We start from the raw sequence: 17,693 nt of genomic DNA, 5'->3' as shown, positions 1-17,693 counted from the left end.
AAGCAATGCTACGTTGTTATAGGCAACAACCAGGTGGTTATCCCTCACCCGGAAGTGTGGGCGCGGGCTTTGTGTTGGGGGCGGGGCCTAGAGGGTTGTGGCCGGGGAGGAGTGGAAACAGCTTCTTGTTTTTAAATTGTTTGTTGTTTTTTTAAAATTCTTGTAGGCATATGCTCTTTTTATCAACTATGACTACATTTTAGGGTAAGGAGTCAGGAGCTGGTACTGAACCCAGGACCTCGCGCATGCTGGGCAAGTGCTCTACCGCTGAGCTACGATGCCAGCCCTGCTTGTATTTTACAAGTTCACTTTTTTCTTGCCCCTTCCTTCCTTTACCAGCCCTAGTTATTTTTCGATGTGGGGGGTCTCGCTTACTATGCTGCTTAGATTGGTCCTGGCCTTAAGCGTTCCCTTTGCTAAACCCTCCCTCCCTCCCCAGTAGCTGGGGATACAGGGTCACCACAGCGCCGGGCTAGGATTTTGTTTATAGAAGGCAGTTGGAGGGAGACAGAGAATGTTAATCCGCATAGTCTGTGGGGTGGAGTTTCTTGGAATAGGCGAGCAGTTAATGCGTGGGAACTTCTTTTCTCTCTAGTATAAATGGAAAGGCTCATATTACATAAACATTTTTTTTTTTTTTTTTGTATCAGGGATCGAACTCGGGACCTTGCGCTTGCAATGCAGGCGGTGGAACCACTGAGCTAAATCCCTGGCCCACTTAAACCTTTTTGAGGCGATAAAGTTAACAAACACAAAAACCTTCCTTTAGCTGGGCGTGGTGGTAAACACTTGTGATCCCAGCACTCTGGGAAGCTGAGGCAGGAGGATCACAGTCTGGGCCATTTAACTAGACACTGTCAATAAATAAATTTTAAAAATATTTTTTAAAAGGGTTGGGGCCAGGCATGATGGTGTGTTCCTGTAATCCCAGCACTGAGAGGGTAAGGCAGGAGGATCTCTGTGAGCTCTAGGCCAGCCTGGGCTATATAGTGAGTTCAAAGTCAGCCTAAACTTGGTGAGACCATCTCCAAAAAAAAAAAAAAGGGTTGGGGATGTAGCACAGTATGAAGTCCCCTGGGGTCAGTCCTGAGTACCACACGAAGAACCAAAACCCCCACCTCCCTTGAACCACCTTGCTCCAGATGCTTAATTCAAACACGGCCTCTCTCAATTACTGGTCTTGTAGGGAGAAACATCAAGTACAGTGTGTCTTGTGTGCTGGCTTTGGATTTCTCTCATTTCAATTGTCTTTTGTCTAAAAGTGCCTTGGGGGTGTGTGTGTGCTGGGTAGAAAAAAGTGTTTGTTGCATTTTAATTTTGTTGTTATTTTGAGGCAGAGTCCCACTATGTAGTCCAGGCTGGCCTGAAATTCGAGGTGATCGTCCTGACTCAGCCTCCCAAGTTTTAGGATTATACCATATGCCACCTTGTCCAGCTGAACTTTAAGTTTTTTTTAAGGGGCTTTTTTTTTTCTCCTGAACTTTAATTTTTTTTTTTTTTGGTACTGGGGATCAAACTTGGGACCTTGTGCTTGCGAGGCAGGCAGAGGGACCACTGAGCTAAATCCCCAGCCCCTGAACTTTAAAATTTTTTTTCCCAGCCCCTTAACTTTAATTTTTATACTAATCCTTCATGGTCTTTTTTGTGTGTGTTTGCTTTGAGACAGGATCTTGCCTTGTAGTTTACACTGGCCTCTAACTATGGCTCCTCCTGCCTTTCCTCTGGAGTGCTGGGATTACAGGTTTACATCACCACCACTGCACTCAGCAATTTACTGGCTGGGGGATCTTTTTAATATGCAGATTATGATTCAGTAGGTTTGGGTGAGGCCTGAGATTCACATTTATCCTGTTCCATCTGAGGCTGATTTATGGGCTACATTTGAGTAGTAAGGTCTGAAGGAATGCTGAATCACACCTGGCCTCATCTTGCTCTATAAAATCTTGTGAGAGAAACATCACGCTCAGAAAAATGAAGGCATGCCACACAACCATCAAACATAAAAAGCATCAGCTGTAGCTTGATGTGGTGGCACATGCCCGTAATTCCAGCACTCTTGAGAGGCTGAAGCAGGAGGAACCCAAATTCAAACCCAGCATGGATAATTTAGGAGATCCTGTCAAAAAAAATGGCTGAGCATGTAGCTCAGGGTGAGGGCGGACCCTGGGTGTCATCCCTAGTCCCGGGGGGAAAATACACCCACCCCACCCATCAGCTCTAAAAGCATTTGTGCTAAAACAAAAACACACCAAAGAAATCCACTTGTCTAACAAAGTAAGCCACATGATCCAACATCTTTGTTTTGATTTTTTTTGTTTTTTTTTTTTGGTACCGGGGATCGAACTCCCGTCCTTGTGTTTGTGCAGCAGGCGGCGAAACCACTGAGCTAAATCCCCGGCCCAATCCAACATCTTTGATTTAATAAAGATCACATTTGGGTCCCTCTCAAAGCATCAACTCTGCTCCAACTCTTTACCAGTCATTTTCCGTTTGGGGTGCAGTGCAACCCCTTGGACAGCTTGTTATAACACATAGCCATGGCTGGGTCCACCCCTCAGTTTATAATACAACAGGTCTGAGGGTGGAGCATAGGCATCTGTACTTTTTTTTCTTTCTGGTACCAGGAATCGAACTCAGGACCTTGCACTTGCCAGGCAGGTGCGGTGCCACTGAGCTACATCCCTGGCCCAGGAATCTGCAATTTCTGAGTATCCAGGTGATGTTGATGCCTCACCCAAGGATGACACCCAAAGGACTCTTCTAGAAGTAAGTGGGTAGGAGACAAGGAAAAGGAGATTAATCTCCCTTTGTAACAGCTTTAGAGAGTAAGCTATTATTTGGTGAAATGTTAAGGATCTACAGTTTACTTTTTTTTTCTGGTACTGGAGATTGAACTCAGGACCTTGCACTTGCCAGGCAGGTGCAGTGCCACTGAGCTGCACACCTGGCACCCCTAGTCTACTTTTTTTTTTTTGGTACCAGGGATCAAACTCGGGTCCTTGTGCTTTGGAGGCAGCCAGTGGAACCACTGAGCTAAATCCCCGGCCCACCCCCTTGTCTACTTTTAAGTAGATCCTCTTAAGGCTCTACCCCCCCCCCCACAGTCCTGCTGTGCTGGCGGAGATCCTTCTGCCTCTGCTGGGATGATGGGCATGTCCCACCATGCCTGATTTACAGCTGTGTTCTCAGAACTTAGTGCTGCACCTAGCTGCACAGGACTGCTTCAAATCACTACACCTAGTCCATGTTCCCTCCCCACTAAGGCAGTCTCTAGGAATGAGTCGTGGGTCCCAGTACTTGCAAAGCTGCCCAGTTGCTTCCAGCACTCAGCCACATTTGGAGCCACTGAGACCAACCCCCTCCCAGTAGGCAGTGAGCAGGCTGTAGGCCTGGTGGCCCTAATCCACAGGAGCGCCCTCTGGAGCCCTTGTTGCCTTCAGATACTGGCACCATCCTCACTGTGGGAAACAGTTCATTTGTTCGTAAGACGAAGCTGTCCTTCCGGAACCCTGACCTTGAGTATCGTCAGAGTGCAATATATTTCAGCAGGTGTTAGACAGCAAGTCTGTTTAAAGTAGGTTAAAAACCAGACCTGGGCACGGTGGTGCCCATCTATAATCCCTACACTCCTCGAGGCCGAGGCAGGGGCAGCAGAAGTTGGAGCTCAGCCTGGATAATTCAGCAGTTTAGTGAGATGCCTCAAACTTTAAAAAATTTATTTTGTTGTTTTTTGAGACAGGGTCTTGCTATGTAGTCCAAGGTAGCTTCAAACTTGCAGTACGCCTTCTGCCTCAGCCTCCGGAATGCTGGGATTACAGGCACATACCACCATGCCCGGTTAAAAAAAAAAATTAAGGGGCCAGGGATTTAGCTCAGTGGTTCTGGTGCCCACCTCGAAAGCGGAAGGTCCCGAGTTCAATCCCTGGTACTAAAAAAAAATTTAAGGGCTGGGATGTAACTCAGTGTGAAGCCCTGGGTTCAATCTCCACTATCAAAAAGCAAAACAAAACAAAAAAAAAACCAAAAATCACTAGTTACCCTGAATATTCAAATAAACTTCATTGTCCCAAATAGTTGAGTTTCACTATCAGACCAAAGGGCATATTATTAGAACCACAATCCCGAATGTGATGGTCAACTTGCAAGTAGGGGAAAAAAAAATCCTTGCAATCACAGAATCAGATTATAAAAACTTCTTTAATCAAGGCTTTAACGTTGAACAGATTTCTCAAATAAAATGGAAAGTTTCTAATACACTGAAACACAAATCCGTAAATCACCATCCGCAGTACCCAGCAGGAAAACACAAAGCAGCAAGTTTATGCAATCCCCCAAAAGCCCCGGTCTGTGTCTGCGTCTCAGATGCTTCTGCCTGTTGGGAATGTCCTGTGGAAACAGCACCGTGGCTCTGGGGCACACTGAGCTGAGGCTGCGCCCACAGGGACTCGCGTGGCAGGCTATGGTGGTGGTGGCTGTATTCGAGAAGGCAGTCGCCAGCACATTCGAACAGTGTATTGAACATCCTTTAAATATCAAAGTGAGGAGCGAGAAGGCAACACAATCGGATTATCAGAGAGATGTTAGCAGGAAAGACAGCTGTGTAAGCTTGAGGCTGAAAGGTGGCTCGCCAGGTTCATTTGTTTGGCTTCTTGGGTAGTGGCCGTCGGAAGAGCAAGATGTGAGGTTCTGAAAGATGGGGGGAAATGTAAGAGCCAAGCTCACCTCCCTCTAGGACAGCCTACAGCGCCTCCCACCGCGCCGCCCCGCTAGCACTCACTCAGATCTTTATAACCAAATGAGGACGTAAGCATGCGGCCTTGAAGCAGACCGGAAGTCTGGCCTGTCTGCCAAGTACAGAACTGTTAGTATCAGTTCTGTTATGTTGGCACAGCACTGGGAAGGGTGCCTGGTGTCTTATCAGGAAATGTAATTTCCTTTGCTTATTTGGAACACATCCAAGAATTTGCTTTCTGATGGCAAAAAAAGCTGGGGCTATAATCAGTATCACGAAAAGAGTACTCTCTGGCTAAACTGAAGATTAAAAGAGGTTTTTCAGTAACAGGTTGTCCCTGCACTTCCAAAACATTTTACTTTAGTTTTTGGTCCCTGGAGTCTGTTTAGATAGCTACTGTATGGGGGAGAACCCAGAAAATCATCTCCCCCTGTGCCTATTGTTTTGGGTTCTGTACTCTCATTTCTTCATTCCCTCAGTGTGGCAGTGCTGTCGGTATAAGGTTGCTCTTAGCCATTACACTGACCTGGTTCGTGGATCATATAATGGACCCATCCCTGACTCTGCTGCACACCAAGATTCCTCCATTCAGATTCAGACATCAAGTGGGTTTTAGGGACCAGCTTGGCTATATCCTTGGGCAACATGACATGCCTGTAACAGAACATGGAAGGTGGGCGGTGTTTCTGTCAGTACTGGGTACCATCTGTAAACGAGTCCCCGTGCACAAAGACAAGCAAGGTTACACTTTTGGGGGATGGAAACTCATTTCTGATGTCAGGGGGAATATACAATCTTACTATGCATACAGGCAGCTGGAAATACAACCCAAATTATGTAAATTCTTGCAAAAGTATATTAAAAAGTACAAGTTAATGAGTAATTCCACCGTGAGTGCCCAAGTCCCAGGCACTGTAGATGCTTTTCCTCTGCCCCACGGGCCTCACAGAATTCTGTGGATTACCCACAATACAACGGGAGCCTCTAGAAGCACAGCGAGTATTAACAGCTAGAGGTGAATTTTAAATGGATTAGTAAAGAAAGAAGATATTTTGTGGACCAGAAGGGCTTGTTATGGAGTGCTGTGTGGAAGAGTCACTGTAAGGGATGACAACGTAAATGTCCACCTGAATCCCACTTTCCTAACTCTGAAGGGATGTGTCATGAGACTTGGGGAATTCCACGTTCTCCTGACCAAAAGGGTCTCTCTTCATGGCAAAAAATGATTACCCTCACTTGAGCCAGACTAATGCAGATAGACCTCATGCTCAAAATGTACTAGATGCTCCTTCTGTGCTGGTAACAAGAGCTGTTTTCTCCCTCAAAAGATAACTCCAGTCTAAATTTCTGAAACTAGCTTAATTATAACAAGCCCTTGACACAAAATTTGTCTTGAACACATTAAAAAACAAAACAAAAACCCTCTTCGGGCTGGGGATGTAGCTCAGCGGTCCTGCCAGCCTGGCAAGTGCAAGGTCCTGAGTTCGATCCCTGATGGTGGTGGTGGGACCCTCTTAAATCCACATGATGTTGGCGAGTTACACTTTCTACAGGATGAAACTAGTGATTTCACGCTAGTCGTTCACACATTGTAAGCACATAGTTTTAGGCAGTAGTTCGGATGTAGAGGAAAAGCTGAGGGTAAGGAAGTTATTCAGTTACACTGGCAAAAAGGATATGTGTTTGTCAACATACGTCAGGTTAGCCAGAGTGTCCAAAGGTCTGAACTAGGTTGGGAGAAGAGACACAGAAAAGCAAATCTCCATTTTATGTTCCCCAGTAGAGGAGACACACAAATTAGGAAGTTGTCTTAAGCATTACACTACAGGCTCCTGTAAAGACATCTGCGGAACCCTTTTTCCCTCAGCTTCCACTCTAGTTATTAAAGACTTAGAATGGAACAAACCCAAATGCTGCATCCCGCGCAAGGGTTTTCCTCACCACTGCTGGCAGATGCTGCCCAGGGTCGCCCTTCCCTCCTCGGCCGGCCCAGGCGTCGCTCCCCCCGCGCCCGCCCCCGCAGAAGCCGCCCTAGGCCCCTCTGGCCGGCCTTCTCCCGGCGGTCGGTGCTCACAGATTACATCTGAACAGCAGAGCACCTGGAGCCTATCAGCACCCCATGATTGTCCCAGTATTCGACGGGCAGCGACTGGGCCTGTCCTGCCTGTCCTTTCTCAGGGTCCCTGGACGCCTTTCGTTCCTCTCCAGTTCCCCGAAGCCCCTTCCTGAACAAGCCAGGCAGCCACGCCCTTTTTCCTTTCCAGGAATCAACAACACGCTCTCAGAACATCCCTGGCACCGAGGAGAGTGAGTTTCAGCTCTGCATTCTCTACCTCTCCCAGTAGATAACGTGATACCGGCAGACCCCAGAAAGCAAGTCTAACTTTAACTTGTTCAACAGAGTTGTGAGAATGAGGATGGAGGCGGTCAGTACAGCACTTCACACCTCCGTCAACCTAGGCCCGACTTCAAATTCCACTTCATTGTTTTGGGAATCACCGCCCACCCTCGCGCATGCGCTTTACACTTTCAACCACTCGCACCCTTCGCGTTCACCTCTCGCGCCTGCGCCGATTCTGTCCCCTCAGTCCCGGTTACTAACTCCTCTGTGGCCTCTAGTTAAGGCTCACGACCTCGCTATGGACCCCGCGCCGGCACTAACCTGTATTCAAACTCCTCGTCGTCGTATTTGTCCGAATAATAAATCTGTTTATGCGACATGTTCGCTCTGCCTGCAGACCTTCAGCCCCGCGCCGCCAGCCTCCAAACAACTCCCAGCAGCACGCGCTCCCACCCTCTTTGGCCTCGCTTTCAAACACACCGCCCGCACTTCCTATTGGCTCCTTTGGCGAAAGGCGGGACAACTCCATTTTGAAGCTTCCGATTGGCTCACATTTGCTTCTTCCCGAGTCTTTATTGGATTGTAGTTCTTACATTTCTCAAGAACCACCCTGCGTCAAAAATAGGTCTCTTATTGGCTATTACTGGTCCTGTGCGCGTCCTCGCGCTACCACTGGCTGGTTTGGGAAAGTGGGCGGGGTAAAGGAGGGATGGTGAGGTAGAGGGTCAGGGGTTAGTGAGGCCGGAAGTGGGTGTAATAAAGTTTCTTCGGGGAGGCCGGGCCCAGGGAGAAAGTTGGGACGGCGACTTAAGCAAGCGGTGGCGTGATCCGGGACCAGATCGGCCCGCGTGCGGTGCGGAGACTCCATGAGGCCCTGGTGAGTTTTGGCTTTTTTTCTCTTTAGGCGACCCGCTCCTCCACCCCGGAACCCCTCTCTCGGGACCCCACTTCCGGTCTTCATCGATAAGCCCCGCCCTGAGACCCTCTTCCCGGAAGTCCCACCTTCCAACTTCAGGGGTCTCCCCGAGCCCCGACTTGTCTTTTATTGTCTCGACCCCGCCCTGTTGCCTGGCTTTCCTGGAAGTCCCACTCCCAGACACGCTTCCAAGCCCGACTACAGTAAAGCCTTCCTTAGTCCTTCCAGTTCTCCGGAACTGCGCCTCCGCGCAGTGATTCTCCGCTAACTCTTGTCTGTCAAAAGCATAGCTTCCTAAACTGCCTAGCGTTGCTACTCAAAGAACGACTCGGCTTCGTTGAGCCCACGCCTCCCTAGGGGCTCCGCCTTCCCGGGCCCCGCCCCTTCCGTAATCCAGGTCCGATTGTCCAGAAGCCGGGTCTCGTCCGCTGCAGGCGTTCTAGGGGCCACGCCCCCTTAGGAGATTAGTGTATCCCGACGGGACCCAGGCCGTCACCTCAGGAGTCTTGTGCTCATTCGCAGACGTCTCACCTTTGTACATTTTCCTGCCCTTTCTCTCTGGGCCTTGGGCTCAGTTCTTCTGAATTCTCAAGCACCGCCAGGTGGGAAGTTCACGCTCCCATCTCTGGCTGTGAGCACAGCTTGGAAGCAGCCGTTTTTTCTCTCATCCTCTTCCAAGGGTGGATCTACTTGAAGGGGTTCAGCACGAGAGTGGGAGAGAGACTTGCTCAGAGATTCCCGGCCTCACTCCCACTTTCCCGTCCTAGCACCGACCCCACCCCAGGAACACCTGTGGGTCGAACCTGTCCGTGGCTAGACAGGACTTGTATGCCTTGTGGACAGGAGCGAAACTTTTCTCCCGCCAGAAAACGGTGCTTTGGAGCGAAGAGTAGGGTTCAGGGTCCTTTTTGTTTTTTTAAGGAATTCCTCAGCCCCTCCTCCCATTTTCTCTGGCTCTTCCCTTTGCCCTTCGCCCGAGCTCCCCGCTGGGCGTTCCTTCTGGCCCCGTTTGCCCAGCCTTCCTTGCTGGAAACATTCCTGAAGATTTCGCCATTTCCTGCTACTTCCCGCCCCTCTTTCGGCCTCCCTGCAGTGCTGAGAAACTACACGTGGCTCCCCCCACCCATTACCTGGTCTTCTAGTAGGAAACTCCTTTTTCCCTCTGCAGATGTAAAGTCAGACTTCTTTACTTCCACATGCCCACACCTGTGGCCATTTCCTGCCTCTGGACACTGCAGGCACCCACAGTGCCACTTCTAAAGGTGTGGGCATTGTGGTATGTTTTTGTGTGTGTTGGGAGCGTGAGGCTTTATGCCGACAGCTGAGGCCTTAGCCAGTGGGGTAAATAGAATTTTTTTTTTTTTGGTACCGGGGATCGAACACGGTTCCAATAGAATTCTTTCTCAAGTGTGGGCTGCACTGACAAAGCTGTGCTGGGATGAAGACTAAGGGGAGGTGAAGTAGGCAAGGTATTTATCACATTTTAAGCGTTACTATTTTTTTTTCTGGTTCGAACTCAGGACCTTGTGCTTGTGAGGTAGGCAGTGCCACTGAGCTAAATCCCCAGCCCAAATGTTACTATTGTTAATCACTGTAACATAGATTGTTTTAGTCCTCTGAAGCAATCTAAGGGTAATTCTGAGGTGAGCCTGGGGAAGATGTTTCTTTTACTTGTATTTTTGCCACTTTCCAACTTCCTATATGACCTCCTCAAGCAGAGCTGTGGGAGGAAGCTGTGGGCAGAATGGGTTTGGGACTATTCCTTGGGTCCAGCTCAACCCATCTTCCGCCACCCCTTTCTTTTGTCCTTATTGACCCAGACTTCACTTGTGACCTCTCTCTTGTTTTTTGAGACAGGCTCTTCTGTGTAGCTCAGGGTGGCCTTGAACTCACTGTGTAGCCCAGGCTGACCTCAAATTTTCACCGTGATCCTTCTGAGCGCAAATGATTTTCCAGCCTTAGCCTTCTAGAGTGCTGGGATTGAGGCATGAACCATGCCTGGTGCTCTTTCTCACCAGTAGCTTCTTGCTTTAGTAAGTAGGGTTGTGGGGAGGGTACAGTGCCTGACCTGGGGCTGTAACTCCTGGGTTGGTAGGTGCCACCCATAGAGAAGGACGCTTGACCCTCTTGCTCCAGTCTTGCCTGTAGCTCCCTGTTGCACTACTTAAGTTAGACTTTGCTCCCCGTACTTCACCAGCTCTTCTTTTCCTCTTGGCCCTGCTCTGTATCCACTGGGACCATTTTCTTCCCTTTCCCATTTCCCCTCACTCCAGTTCACAGCTGTTGTAGCACAGGATGCTAATGGCCCAGGCTCCCTGAGGCCACCACCACACCATACGTGGCAGTTGTGGGGAGGGCTGCCTGGGGTGGAGGATGGAGGAATTCCGAGTGGCAGGAAGGAAGGGAAATGCTGAGCTCTGGGATCCCCGCCCTTTCCACCCGTGCTGCCTGTTTCCTCCCTCACTCCCCCTTAGCCTCTTCTGGCTTCCTGCTCTCTGTAGCCTGCCCATGTCCGGTTTGGAGTGATCAAGACCTTCCCTCATCTCTTTCCTTTCTTTCCTACTGCTCCAGCCTTCCCTTCCACCTCCGCTTTCCTGCTCCCCAGATTGTTTACGTGGGGCGGGAGGAAGGGGCACAGCCAGCTCTACCCCTGCTGGAGTTGGAGGTTTGGGCCTTGGTGGAGGGGCTCAGCCCCTCCGGGTCTGTGAGTCAGCACTGTGCTTGGGATTGGTCGCTCCCCTGCGATCTCCGCCCCCGGGAGGAGCCAGGCAGCTCTAGGTCCAGCCTGTTCTCTTCTCTGCCCCAGAAGGGCTCCGCGCTGGGCGGGGGTGCGCCTGGGCCGTGTCTGGGTCTGACCTGGGGGAGCGGAAGCCACTGATCCTTATCCCTCCCCGAGACCTCTGTGACCCCTGGGCTGCAGAGGTCCGGCCAGGCTAAGGGCTGGGGATGCCGCCTGCCTGGCCCCCCTTGCCAGAAGTGGCAGGGGGGCCGGGCCAGGCCGGGCAGCAGCCCACCTCCTCCCAGCCATGGATCTCCTACCCCCCAAGCCCAAGTACAACCCGCTTCGGAATGAGTCTCTGTCATCGCTGGAGGAGGGGGCTTCGGGGTCCAGCCCACCGGAGGAGCTGCCCTCTCCGTCAGCCTCCTCCCTGGGGCCCATCCTGCCTCCTTTGCCCTCGGACGACAGCCCCACCACCCTGTGTTCCTTCTTCCCCCGGATGAGCAACTTGAAGCTGGCCAACCCAGCCGGGGGGCGCCTGGGGCCTAAGGGGGAGCCAGGCAGGGCAGCCGAGGATGGGGAGGGAATCACAGGGACAGCTGTGCTGGACTCAGGCCCCCTGCCCCTCCTCCAGGACATGAACAAGCTGAGTGGAGGCAGCGGGCGCAGGACTCGGGTGGAAGGGGGCCAGCTGGGGGGCGAGGAGTGGACCCGCCACGGGAGCTTTGTCAATAAGCCCACGAGGGGCTGGCTGCATCCCAACGACAAAGTCATGGGACCCGGGGTTTCCTACTTGGTTCGGGTGAGTGAATATCCTCCTCCCTTCTACTCCCTCCCACACCCCCTCCAGTTCCTCTGCTCGCTGGGCTTTGCTGGGTCTCTTCCTGCTCTTCCCCAACAACCCCTCTACTTTTTCTGCTCCTCCCATTAGTGCTCCTCCTTTCCAGGCGGATAATTTCTGCCTGGGTCTCTTTCCTCGATTTGGGACCCCTCCCCCAATTATCATAATGCCTGGCACAGCAGAGGCATTTAGTAAGTGCTGATTCTCCTCTCTGGACTTCCCCATCTCCAGAGGTGCCCTCCATCCCCCCACGGTCTCTCACTGCCTCCAGACTCTCCCAGGTGCACGCCCTCCGCCCAGCTTGCCTTCTGTTTCCTTGCCTGTTTGAGTTTTAGGAGGCAGCCATGGCAGTGGGTCCTCCCTTCCCTCTGGGGGCACAGGAAAGACTCCTAGGGCATCTGGGGGTGGGAGACGCAGCTGACCTGCTGTCCCCACCCCTCCCTCAGTACATGGGCTGCGTGGAGGTTCTGCAGTCAATGCGTGCCCTTGACTTCAACACCCGGACTCAGGTCACCAGGTCAGTGGGCACGGACGGGGTGGAGCGTGAGGCCTTGGGAAGAGGGAAGTGGGGCACTTGGTGATACTAAGGGTGGCTTATGCTGGGGTGTCAGGAGGATTCGGAGAAGGTTACCAGAGTTGGTCCGAGTCTGGATGGAAAGCGGCTACTCTGGCTCTGAGCTGCCTGACCCATCAGCTCAGTGAGTGAGGAAGGCAGCAGGGTGGGTGGGTAGGAGGCTGCTGCTTCTTGGGTGGGCATGTGACGTTTGGTAGCTGGGAAGTGGTGAGGCTATGCCCACTGAGGCCCTAACCCAATCAGCCAGAAACCGGCCTCTGTGTCATCAAATATTAAAGGGCCTTAATTCAATCCACCGTGACAAAGAGCCTGGAGTGCCCTGGGAGTCTGGCCTGGCCTTCCCCTCCCCCTGCTGAGCAGCAGCAGGCAGTGGGTCTGAGTACCCCTCTTTCCCCAGGGAAGCCATCAGTCTGGTGTGCGAGGCCGTGCCGGGTGCTAAGGGGGCGACCAGGAGGAGAAAGGTGCGTGGGGTGGGTGTTGGTGGAAGAGGCGTGGAAGGCAGGGGAGGGAAGAGGCAGGCGGGTTTCCTGGTGCGGGAACACTCCGGCTCTGAGGCTGCCCCTTCCCTAGCCCTGTAGCCGCCCTCTCAGCTCTGTCCTGGGGAGGAGTAACCTGAAATTCGCCGGAATGCCAATCACTCTCACCGTGTCCACCAGCAGCCTCAACCTCATGGCCGCAGACTGCAAACAGGTGGGTTGGGTGAGAGGGGTCCAGAGGCCCGGATGGCTCAGGGACACCTAGTTGGGATGCCAAAGACAGGAGAGGGGACTTGGGGACAGCGGGGTAGGAGAAGGAAGACATTAGGAGGACATGGGGCAGGACTCCAAGAGCATGAGCCCAGGGCTCCGGGGTTCTGGGCCCGGGAGGGAGGCACCCAGCAGGGCCCCAGGCCGCCTGACACTGGTCATTCCCTTCCTCCCCCGCTGCCTGCCGGATCCGCAGATCATTGCCAACCACCACATGCAGTCGATCTCATTTGCGTCCGGCGGAGACCCGGTGAGTTGGGGAACAGAGTTCAAGTGAAGTACGGGCAGGAGACTAAGGGGCCGGGGACTGGGAAGACGCTGGTAGAAAAGTGGAGGTGCCAGGGTTGCAGGAATCTGAAAAGGCCTGGGCCTTAGGGTCAGGAGGAAGACAGGGCTGTGGGATAGAACTGACTGGCTGCTTCTGACTCTGTCCACCCCAGGACACAGCCGAGTATGTCGCCTATGTTGCCAAAGACCCTGTGAATCAGAGAGGTGAGGCGTGGTGGGGAGCACTGGGTGGGCCGGCTGTCCGCGAGGCAGGTGAGCAGGACCTGGGGTTGTCGCTCCCCACTCTGGCTGAGCAGAGCCGGCAGAGGCCCTGTGCACCGGCCCCACCACCTCACCTCAGAGCTTGCTGAGCCTCTGCTGTGCCCCCAGCCTGCCACATCCTGGAGTGTCCCGAAGGGCTCGCCCAGGACGTCATCAGCACCATTGGCCAGGCCTTCGAGCTGCGCTTTAAACAGTACCTCAGGAACCCGCCCAAGCTGGTCACCCCCCATGACAGGTGAGCAGGGGGAGGGTGGGGGCAGCCCTGGGCTCCAGAGGAGACTGGGGAGTGGGTCTGCTGTGCCCATACTTGCGCTCCGGGACATAATCTGTGTGCCCTGCTTCCCACTGGGGCCACTCCTACGTTCCAGTGCCCTGGGGACTCGTGTGCTGTGGCAGAGCTGTGTCCCTCAGTTAGATGGGCTCTGCTCACTGCGTCCTCACTTCCAGCCGTCCACTTCCTGGCCCTATCTCCATCCTCTGGTCGCCTTCTGCCTCTAGAGGTCCCCCAGAGTTTGGGTTGGGAGCTCCCTGCCCCTCCCACTCAGGCCTCAGGGGAGAAGCAGTGCTGCCTGTAGGTGCTGTGTTTCCGAGAGGTTAAGCACCAGCCCCCCTCCACGCTTGGGTGTATCCTCTTTTTGTTGCTACAATTTGGGCAAATCTTTTCGCCTCTGACTCGTTCTCATTTGTAAAATGAGGGAAGGAAATAATACCAGCCTGAGTTTCCAGAGGATGAAATGATTGCGTGCATGCAGCGTCCAGCCTCAGGCCTAACCTACAGTGCACGGCTGCCCTTCCAGCCCTCTCCTGCAGCCTCCTACTAGCAGTTTGCAGCCACCCCTTACTCTGTCTCTCAGGATGGCCGGCTTCGATGGCTCAGCTTGGGATGAGGAGGAGGAAGAGCCATCTGACCACCAGTACTATAATGACTTCCCGGGGAAGGAGCCCCCCCTTGGGGGGGTGGTGGACATGAGGCTTCGGGAAGGAGCCACACCGGGGGCTGCTCGGCCCACGCCACCCAGTGCCCAGACCCCCAGCCATCTGGGAGCCACACTGGTAAGCAGCTTGGAGGTGCCTGGGCCCAGTATGGGGGTGGCACAGGGCCTCTGTCTCAGCTATTTTTATCCCTGCAGCCGGTAGGGCAGCCTATTGCAGGAGACCCAGAAGTCCGAAAGCAGATGCCACCTCCACCACCCTGCCCAGGTACGGAGTGCGAGCTGTGGGCAGGATGGGGCGTGCAGGGGCGGGCGGGTGCACTGCAGAGCCCCCCTTTCCTCTGCAGGCAGAGAGCTCTTTGACGATCCCTCCTACGTCAACGTCCAGAACCTAGACAAGGCCCGGCAAGCAGGGGGTGGGGCTGGACCCCCCAATCCTGCTGTCAATGGCAGTGCGCCCCGGGACCTCTTCGACATGAGTGAGTGCATCTCTTTTCGTATCCCCATCGTCCTGCTTGGTTTCTCCTCTTCCTCCTGTCTCCCCTCTCCTTCCTGGCTTTCCTCCTGGAAGGTCTGGGTCCCAGGTACCTGTTGGGCCAGCTGTCCCTCCTAACCCTCTCTGCATCTCCAGAGCCATTCGAAGATGCCCTTCGGGTGCCTCCACCTCCCCAGTTGATGTCCATGGCTGAGCAGCTCCGAGGGGAGCCCTGGTTCCATGGGAAGCAGAGCCGGCGAGAGGCTGAGGCACTGCTGCAGCTCAACGGGGACTTCCTGGTGCGAGAGAGCACGACCACGCCTGGCCAGTATGTGCTCACTGGCCTGCAGAGTGGGCAGCCGAAGCACTTGCTTCTGGTGGACCCTGAGGGTGTGGTGAGTGTGGCAGAGGGGTGGGTAGGGGTGGCAGAGAGGAAGTACAGCACCCTCTGTGCATCCTTCTTCCTTTGCTCATTGCCTTAGACTTTGCTCTGCTGGCAGCTCTCTGGGGCCTTCCCTGTTCTAGGTGCCTGGGGTCCCCATCCAGCGGGTGAGGGGCCCTTCTGCCTCACATCCCTGACTCTGACCAAGCTCGGATCCCCAGACCTTCAGCCCAGCAGAGCTAGAAGGTGCTCGTCTCACTTTGCCCTCCAGTGCTGGGGATCGAACCTAGGCCCTCTGTGTGGAGCTGCCTACATCTCCACCCCTTTTGCTTTGGGGACAGGGTCTTGCTAAGTCACTGCGTTGCCAGGCAGGGCTCAAATGTGTGATGTTTCTATCTCAGCCCCCAGAGTGCTGCGATGATAGGCCTGTACCCCCAGGCCTGGCTTGTGCCCCTCTTGACAAGTTGAGGAAGCCACTGTGCCCAGGGTCAGCTAATGAGAGGCTAGACATCCGAGTCTCCTTGTGCGGCCTCCCTAGTGCCCCAGACCCTGGGCTCAGACAGTGCCTTTCTCTTACCCGAACTGCCCCACCGTCCGTCCCAACCTTGGCAGTCTCAGCTGCCATTCCACATCTCCTCCCATTCACACTGTGACCTTCCTGTGAGACACGCCAACCTCCTCTGAATCAAGGAGCTCTTCTCTCTCCGGTTCACAATTCTGGGCCGAGGTCCCCTTCTCCTTTCTCAGTTCACTGAGCTGCTTATTCGTGCAGCTGCACACAGCTTCCCTTTGTAGAGAAGCCTCAGTAGCCAGGGCTGGTGCCTTGTCTCCACCCCTCCCCTGTCTTCTCCAAGACGAGACCTCGGGACCGAGGTTTCAGTGTCCTCTTCATTTATTGGCTGCTTCCTTCCGCCTCCCCAGGTTCGGACAAAGGATCACCGCTTTGAGAGTGTCAGTCACCTCATCAGCTACCACATGGACAATCACTTGCCCATCATCTCTGCGGGCAGCGAACTGTGTCTACAACAGCCCGTGGAGCGCAAGCTTTGATCTGCCCGGCCACCCTCCTAGAGGCCCTCTGGCCCTTTCCAGCCTCTTCCTTAACTCTCAGGACCTCCTTTGGGAGCGGTCTGTGGGCTGGGCCTTGGTAGGAGCTGGGAGTGGTGTGGACACTGGGTTCCCTATGGGCCAATTGAGAGGACAGTCGGGCCCTGGGGTAGAAAGAAACCCACCTCTCCCCAGACCTCACCAAAGTGTACCTGTGCAGAGTGGCCTCCTTGCCTGGGCCTCTCCTGTGCCAACCTGATGCCCCTTCCCCGAGAAGGGTGCTTGTAATGGGAAATGTCCTGAGGTGACAGGCCCACCTCCGGGCCACTCCTGGCCTTTAGGGCACCCAGAGCCCTCTCAGCACTTCCCTCCCCAAGCGTTTGAACACGTGCCTTTGACCATCTCCTCGGTCTGAAGATATTCTATGCAGACTTCTCAGGCCCCTGAGTTCAAGGACGGGGGTGCTGACACCTTTCTGGTCTCTGCTCCACACCCTCTCTGGTGTGGGCTGGGAAACAGGCAGGAGTGACAGCTGTCCCCATCCATGGGGACCTGCAGCCCTCAGAGATGGCCCCAGAGCCCCCTCCTGGCCGGGGCGGGCCGGGGAGATGATGCCCTGGCTCAGTGCCTCCTGGCCGGCCCTCCTGGGTCTGCATATACATTTCTAAGCCCTGCCCCTCCCTTGATGCATGCTTGTTCTATCTATGGCCAAAGTGCAGCCCCTCTGCCTGTCGCTGGCCCTGCCTCTTCTGGGGCAGTGGGGTGAAAGAATTTTGGTCTCCCCTACGGTTAACTTCCTGGTGGGCTTTGTGGAGGCGGAACAGAGGCATTGAGACTTAAAGCAGTAGACAGTCCCCAAATGCCATCTGTAGATTTGGAACTGCATTCATTCATGTTTTTATATGCGTATTTTTTAGGGCTGTAGATTTACTGTCTTAATTTTTGTTTTCCATGGCTTTCGAGCACAACGTGATGATAATCAACTACATTTATACATCATCTCTTTGACTTTTCTGAGCCCTTTTACAACTCTTGGCATTTCCTCACCACCCGCAGCATTATCTTTTTTACAAGAGACCGGAGACAGGTGTTGACTGTCCTGGGTCTGGAAAACTCGGGCTCTTACGGCAGGCTGGGAGACTTAAGTGGCGGAAGGGGAACGTGTGGGGCCCGCAGGCGCTGAGGCCTGGACAGACGGACAGACAGACAGCCCCCCACCCCCGTGCGCTCTTCAGGCCTCGGGGAGGGGTTTCCATCCCGGCCGCCGCCTTTCTTTATTTGGTTGCGTTCACGGGTCTCACTATATACCAAAGGGAAATAGTCTTGATTAAAGTCCGTATTTCTTCTACCTCCGCCTCTTGGCCCCGGTCGCGAGCCTATTGTCCGCCGCGGGCCTCGGGTGGCGGGAGGTGGGCCGGCCGGGTTGTGCCACGTTCGCT

The 17,693-nt window shown here is 53.8% G+C and overlaps 2 protein-coding genes across 5 annotated transcripts; one reads left to right on the top strand and one right to left on the bottom strand.

The window, feature by feature from the left end:
* Positions 1-4,178: 4,178 nt before the first annotated feature.
* Positions 4,179-7,555, bottom strand: Cks1b (CDC28 protein kinase regulatory subunit 1B). The gene is made up of 3 exons (XM_004871323.4): positions 7,395-7,555; positions 5,259-5,386; positions 4,179-4,686 (listed from the first exon to the last, which is right to left on the bottom strand). Exons 1-3 carry the CDS (start codon positions 7,451-7,453, stop codon positions 4,634-4,636), a joined length of 240 nt encoding a protein of 79 aa, XP_004871380.2. The 5' UTR covers positions 7,454-7,555; the 3' UTR covers positions 4,179-4,633.
* Positions 7,556-7,770: 215 nt separating this feature from the next.
* Positions 7,771-17,602, top strand: Shc1 (SHC adaptor protein 1). Of its 4 annotated transcripts, none has more exons than XM_087203544.1 (13): positions 7,771-7,950; positions 11,343-11,510; positions 11,996-12,066; positions 12,521-12,584; positions 12,694-12,813; positions 13,066-13,119; positions 13,310-13,361; positions 13,527-13,653; positions 14,273-14,471; positions 14,549-14,618; positions 14,698-14,829; positions 14,982-15,220; positions 16,129-17,602. In XM_087203544.1, the coding sequence occupies exons 2-13, from the start codon at positions 11,346-11,348 to the stop codon at positions 16,255-16,257; spliced, it is 1,422 nt and encodes a 473-aa protein (XP_087059670.1). In that variant the 5' UTR covers positions 7,771-7,950; positions 11,343-11,345; the 3' UTR covers positions 16,258-17,602. The 4 variants fall into 4 exon arrangements, with proteins under 4 accessions (XP_087059670.1, XP_087059669.1, XP_004871382.1 ...); XM_087203543.1 differs by having other exon boundaries at positions 13,310-13,409; XM_004871325.4 differs by lacking the exon at positions 7,771-7,950 and having other exon boundaries at positions 10,794-11,510.
* The last annotated feature ends 91 nt before the right edge of the window (positions 17,603-17,693 follow it).

Source organism: Heterocephalus glaber, unplaced genomic scaffold, assembly GCF_053883595.1.
Source record: "Heterocephalus glaber isolate CG9 unplaced genomic scaffold, H.glaber_assembly_v1.0 deba00001795, whole genome shotgun sequence".
Classification (NCBI taxonomy): Eukaryota; Metazoa; Chordata; class Mammalia; order Rodentia; family Bathyergidae; genus Heterocephalus; species Heterocephalus glaber.
The sequence above is the reverse complement of the archived record's forward strand: the minus strand, read 5'-3'. Positions and strand labels throughout refer to the sequence as shown.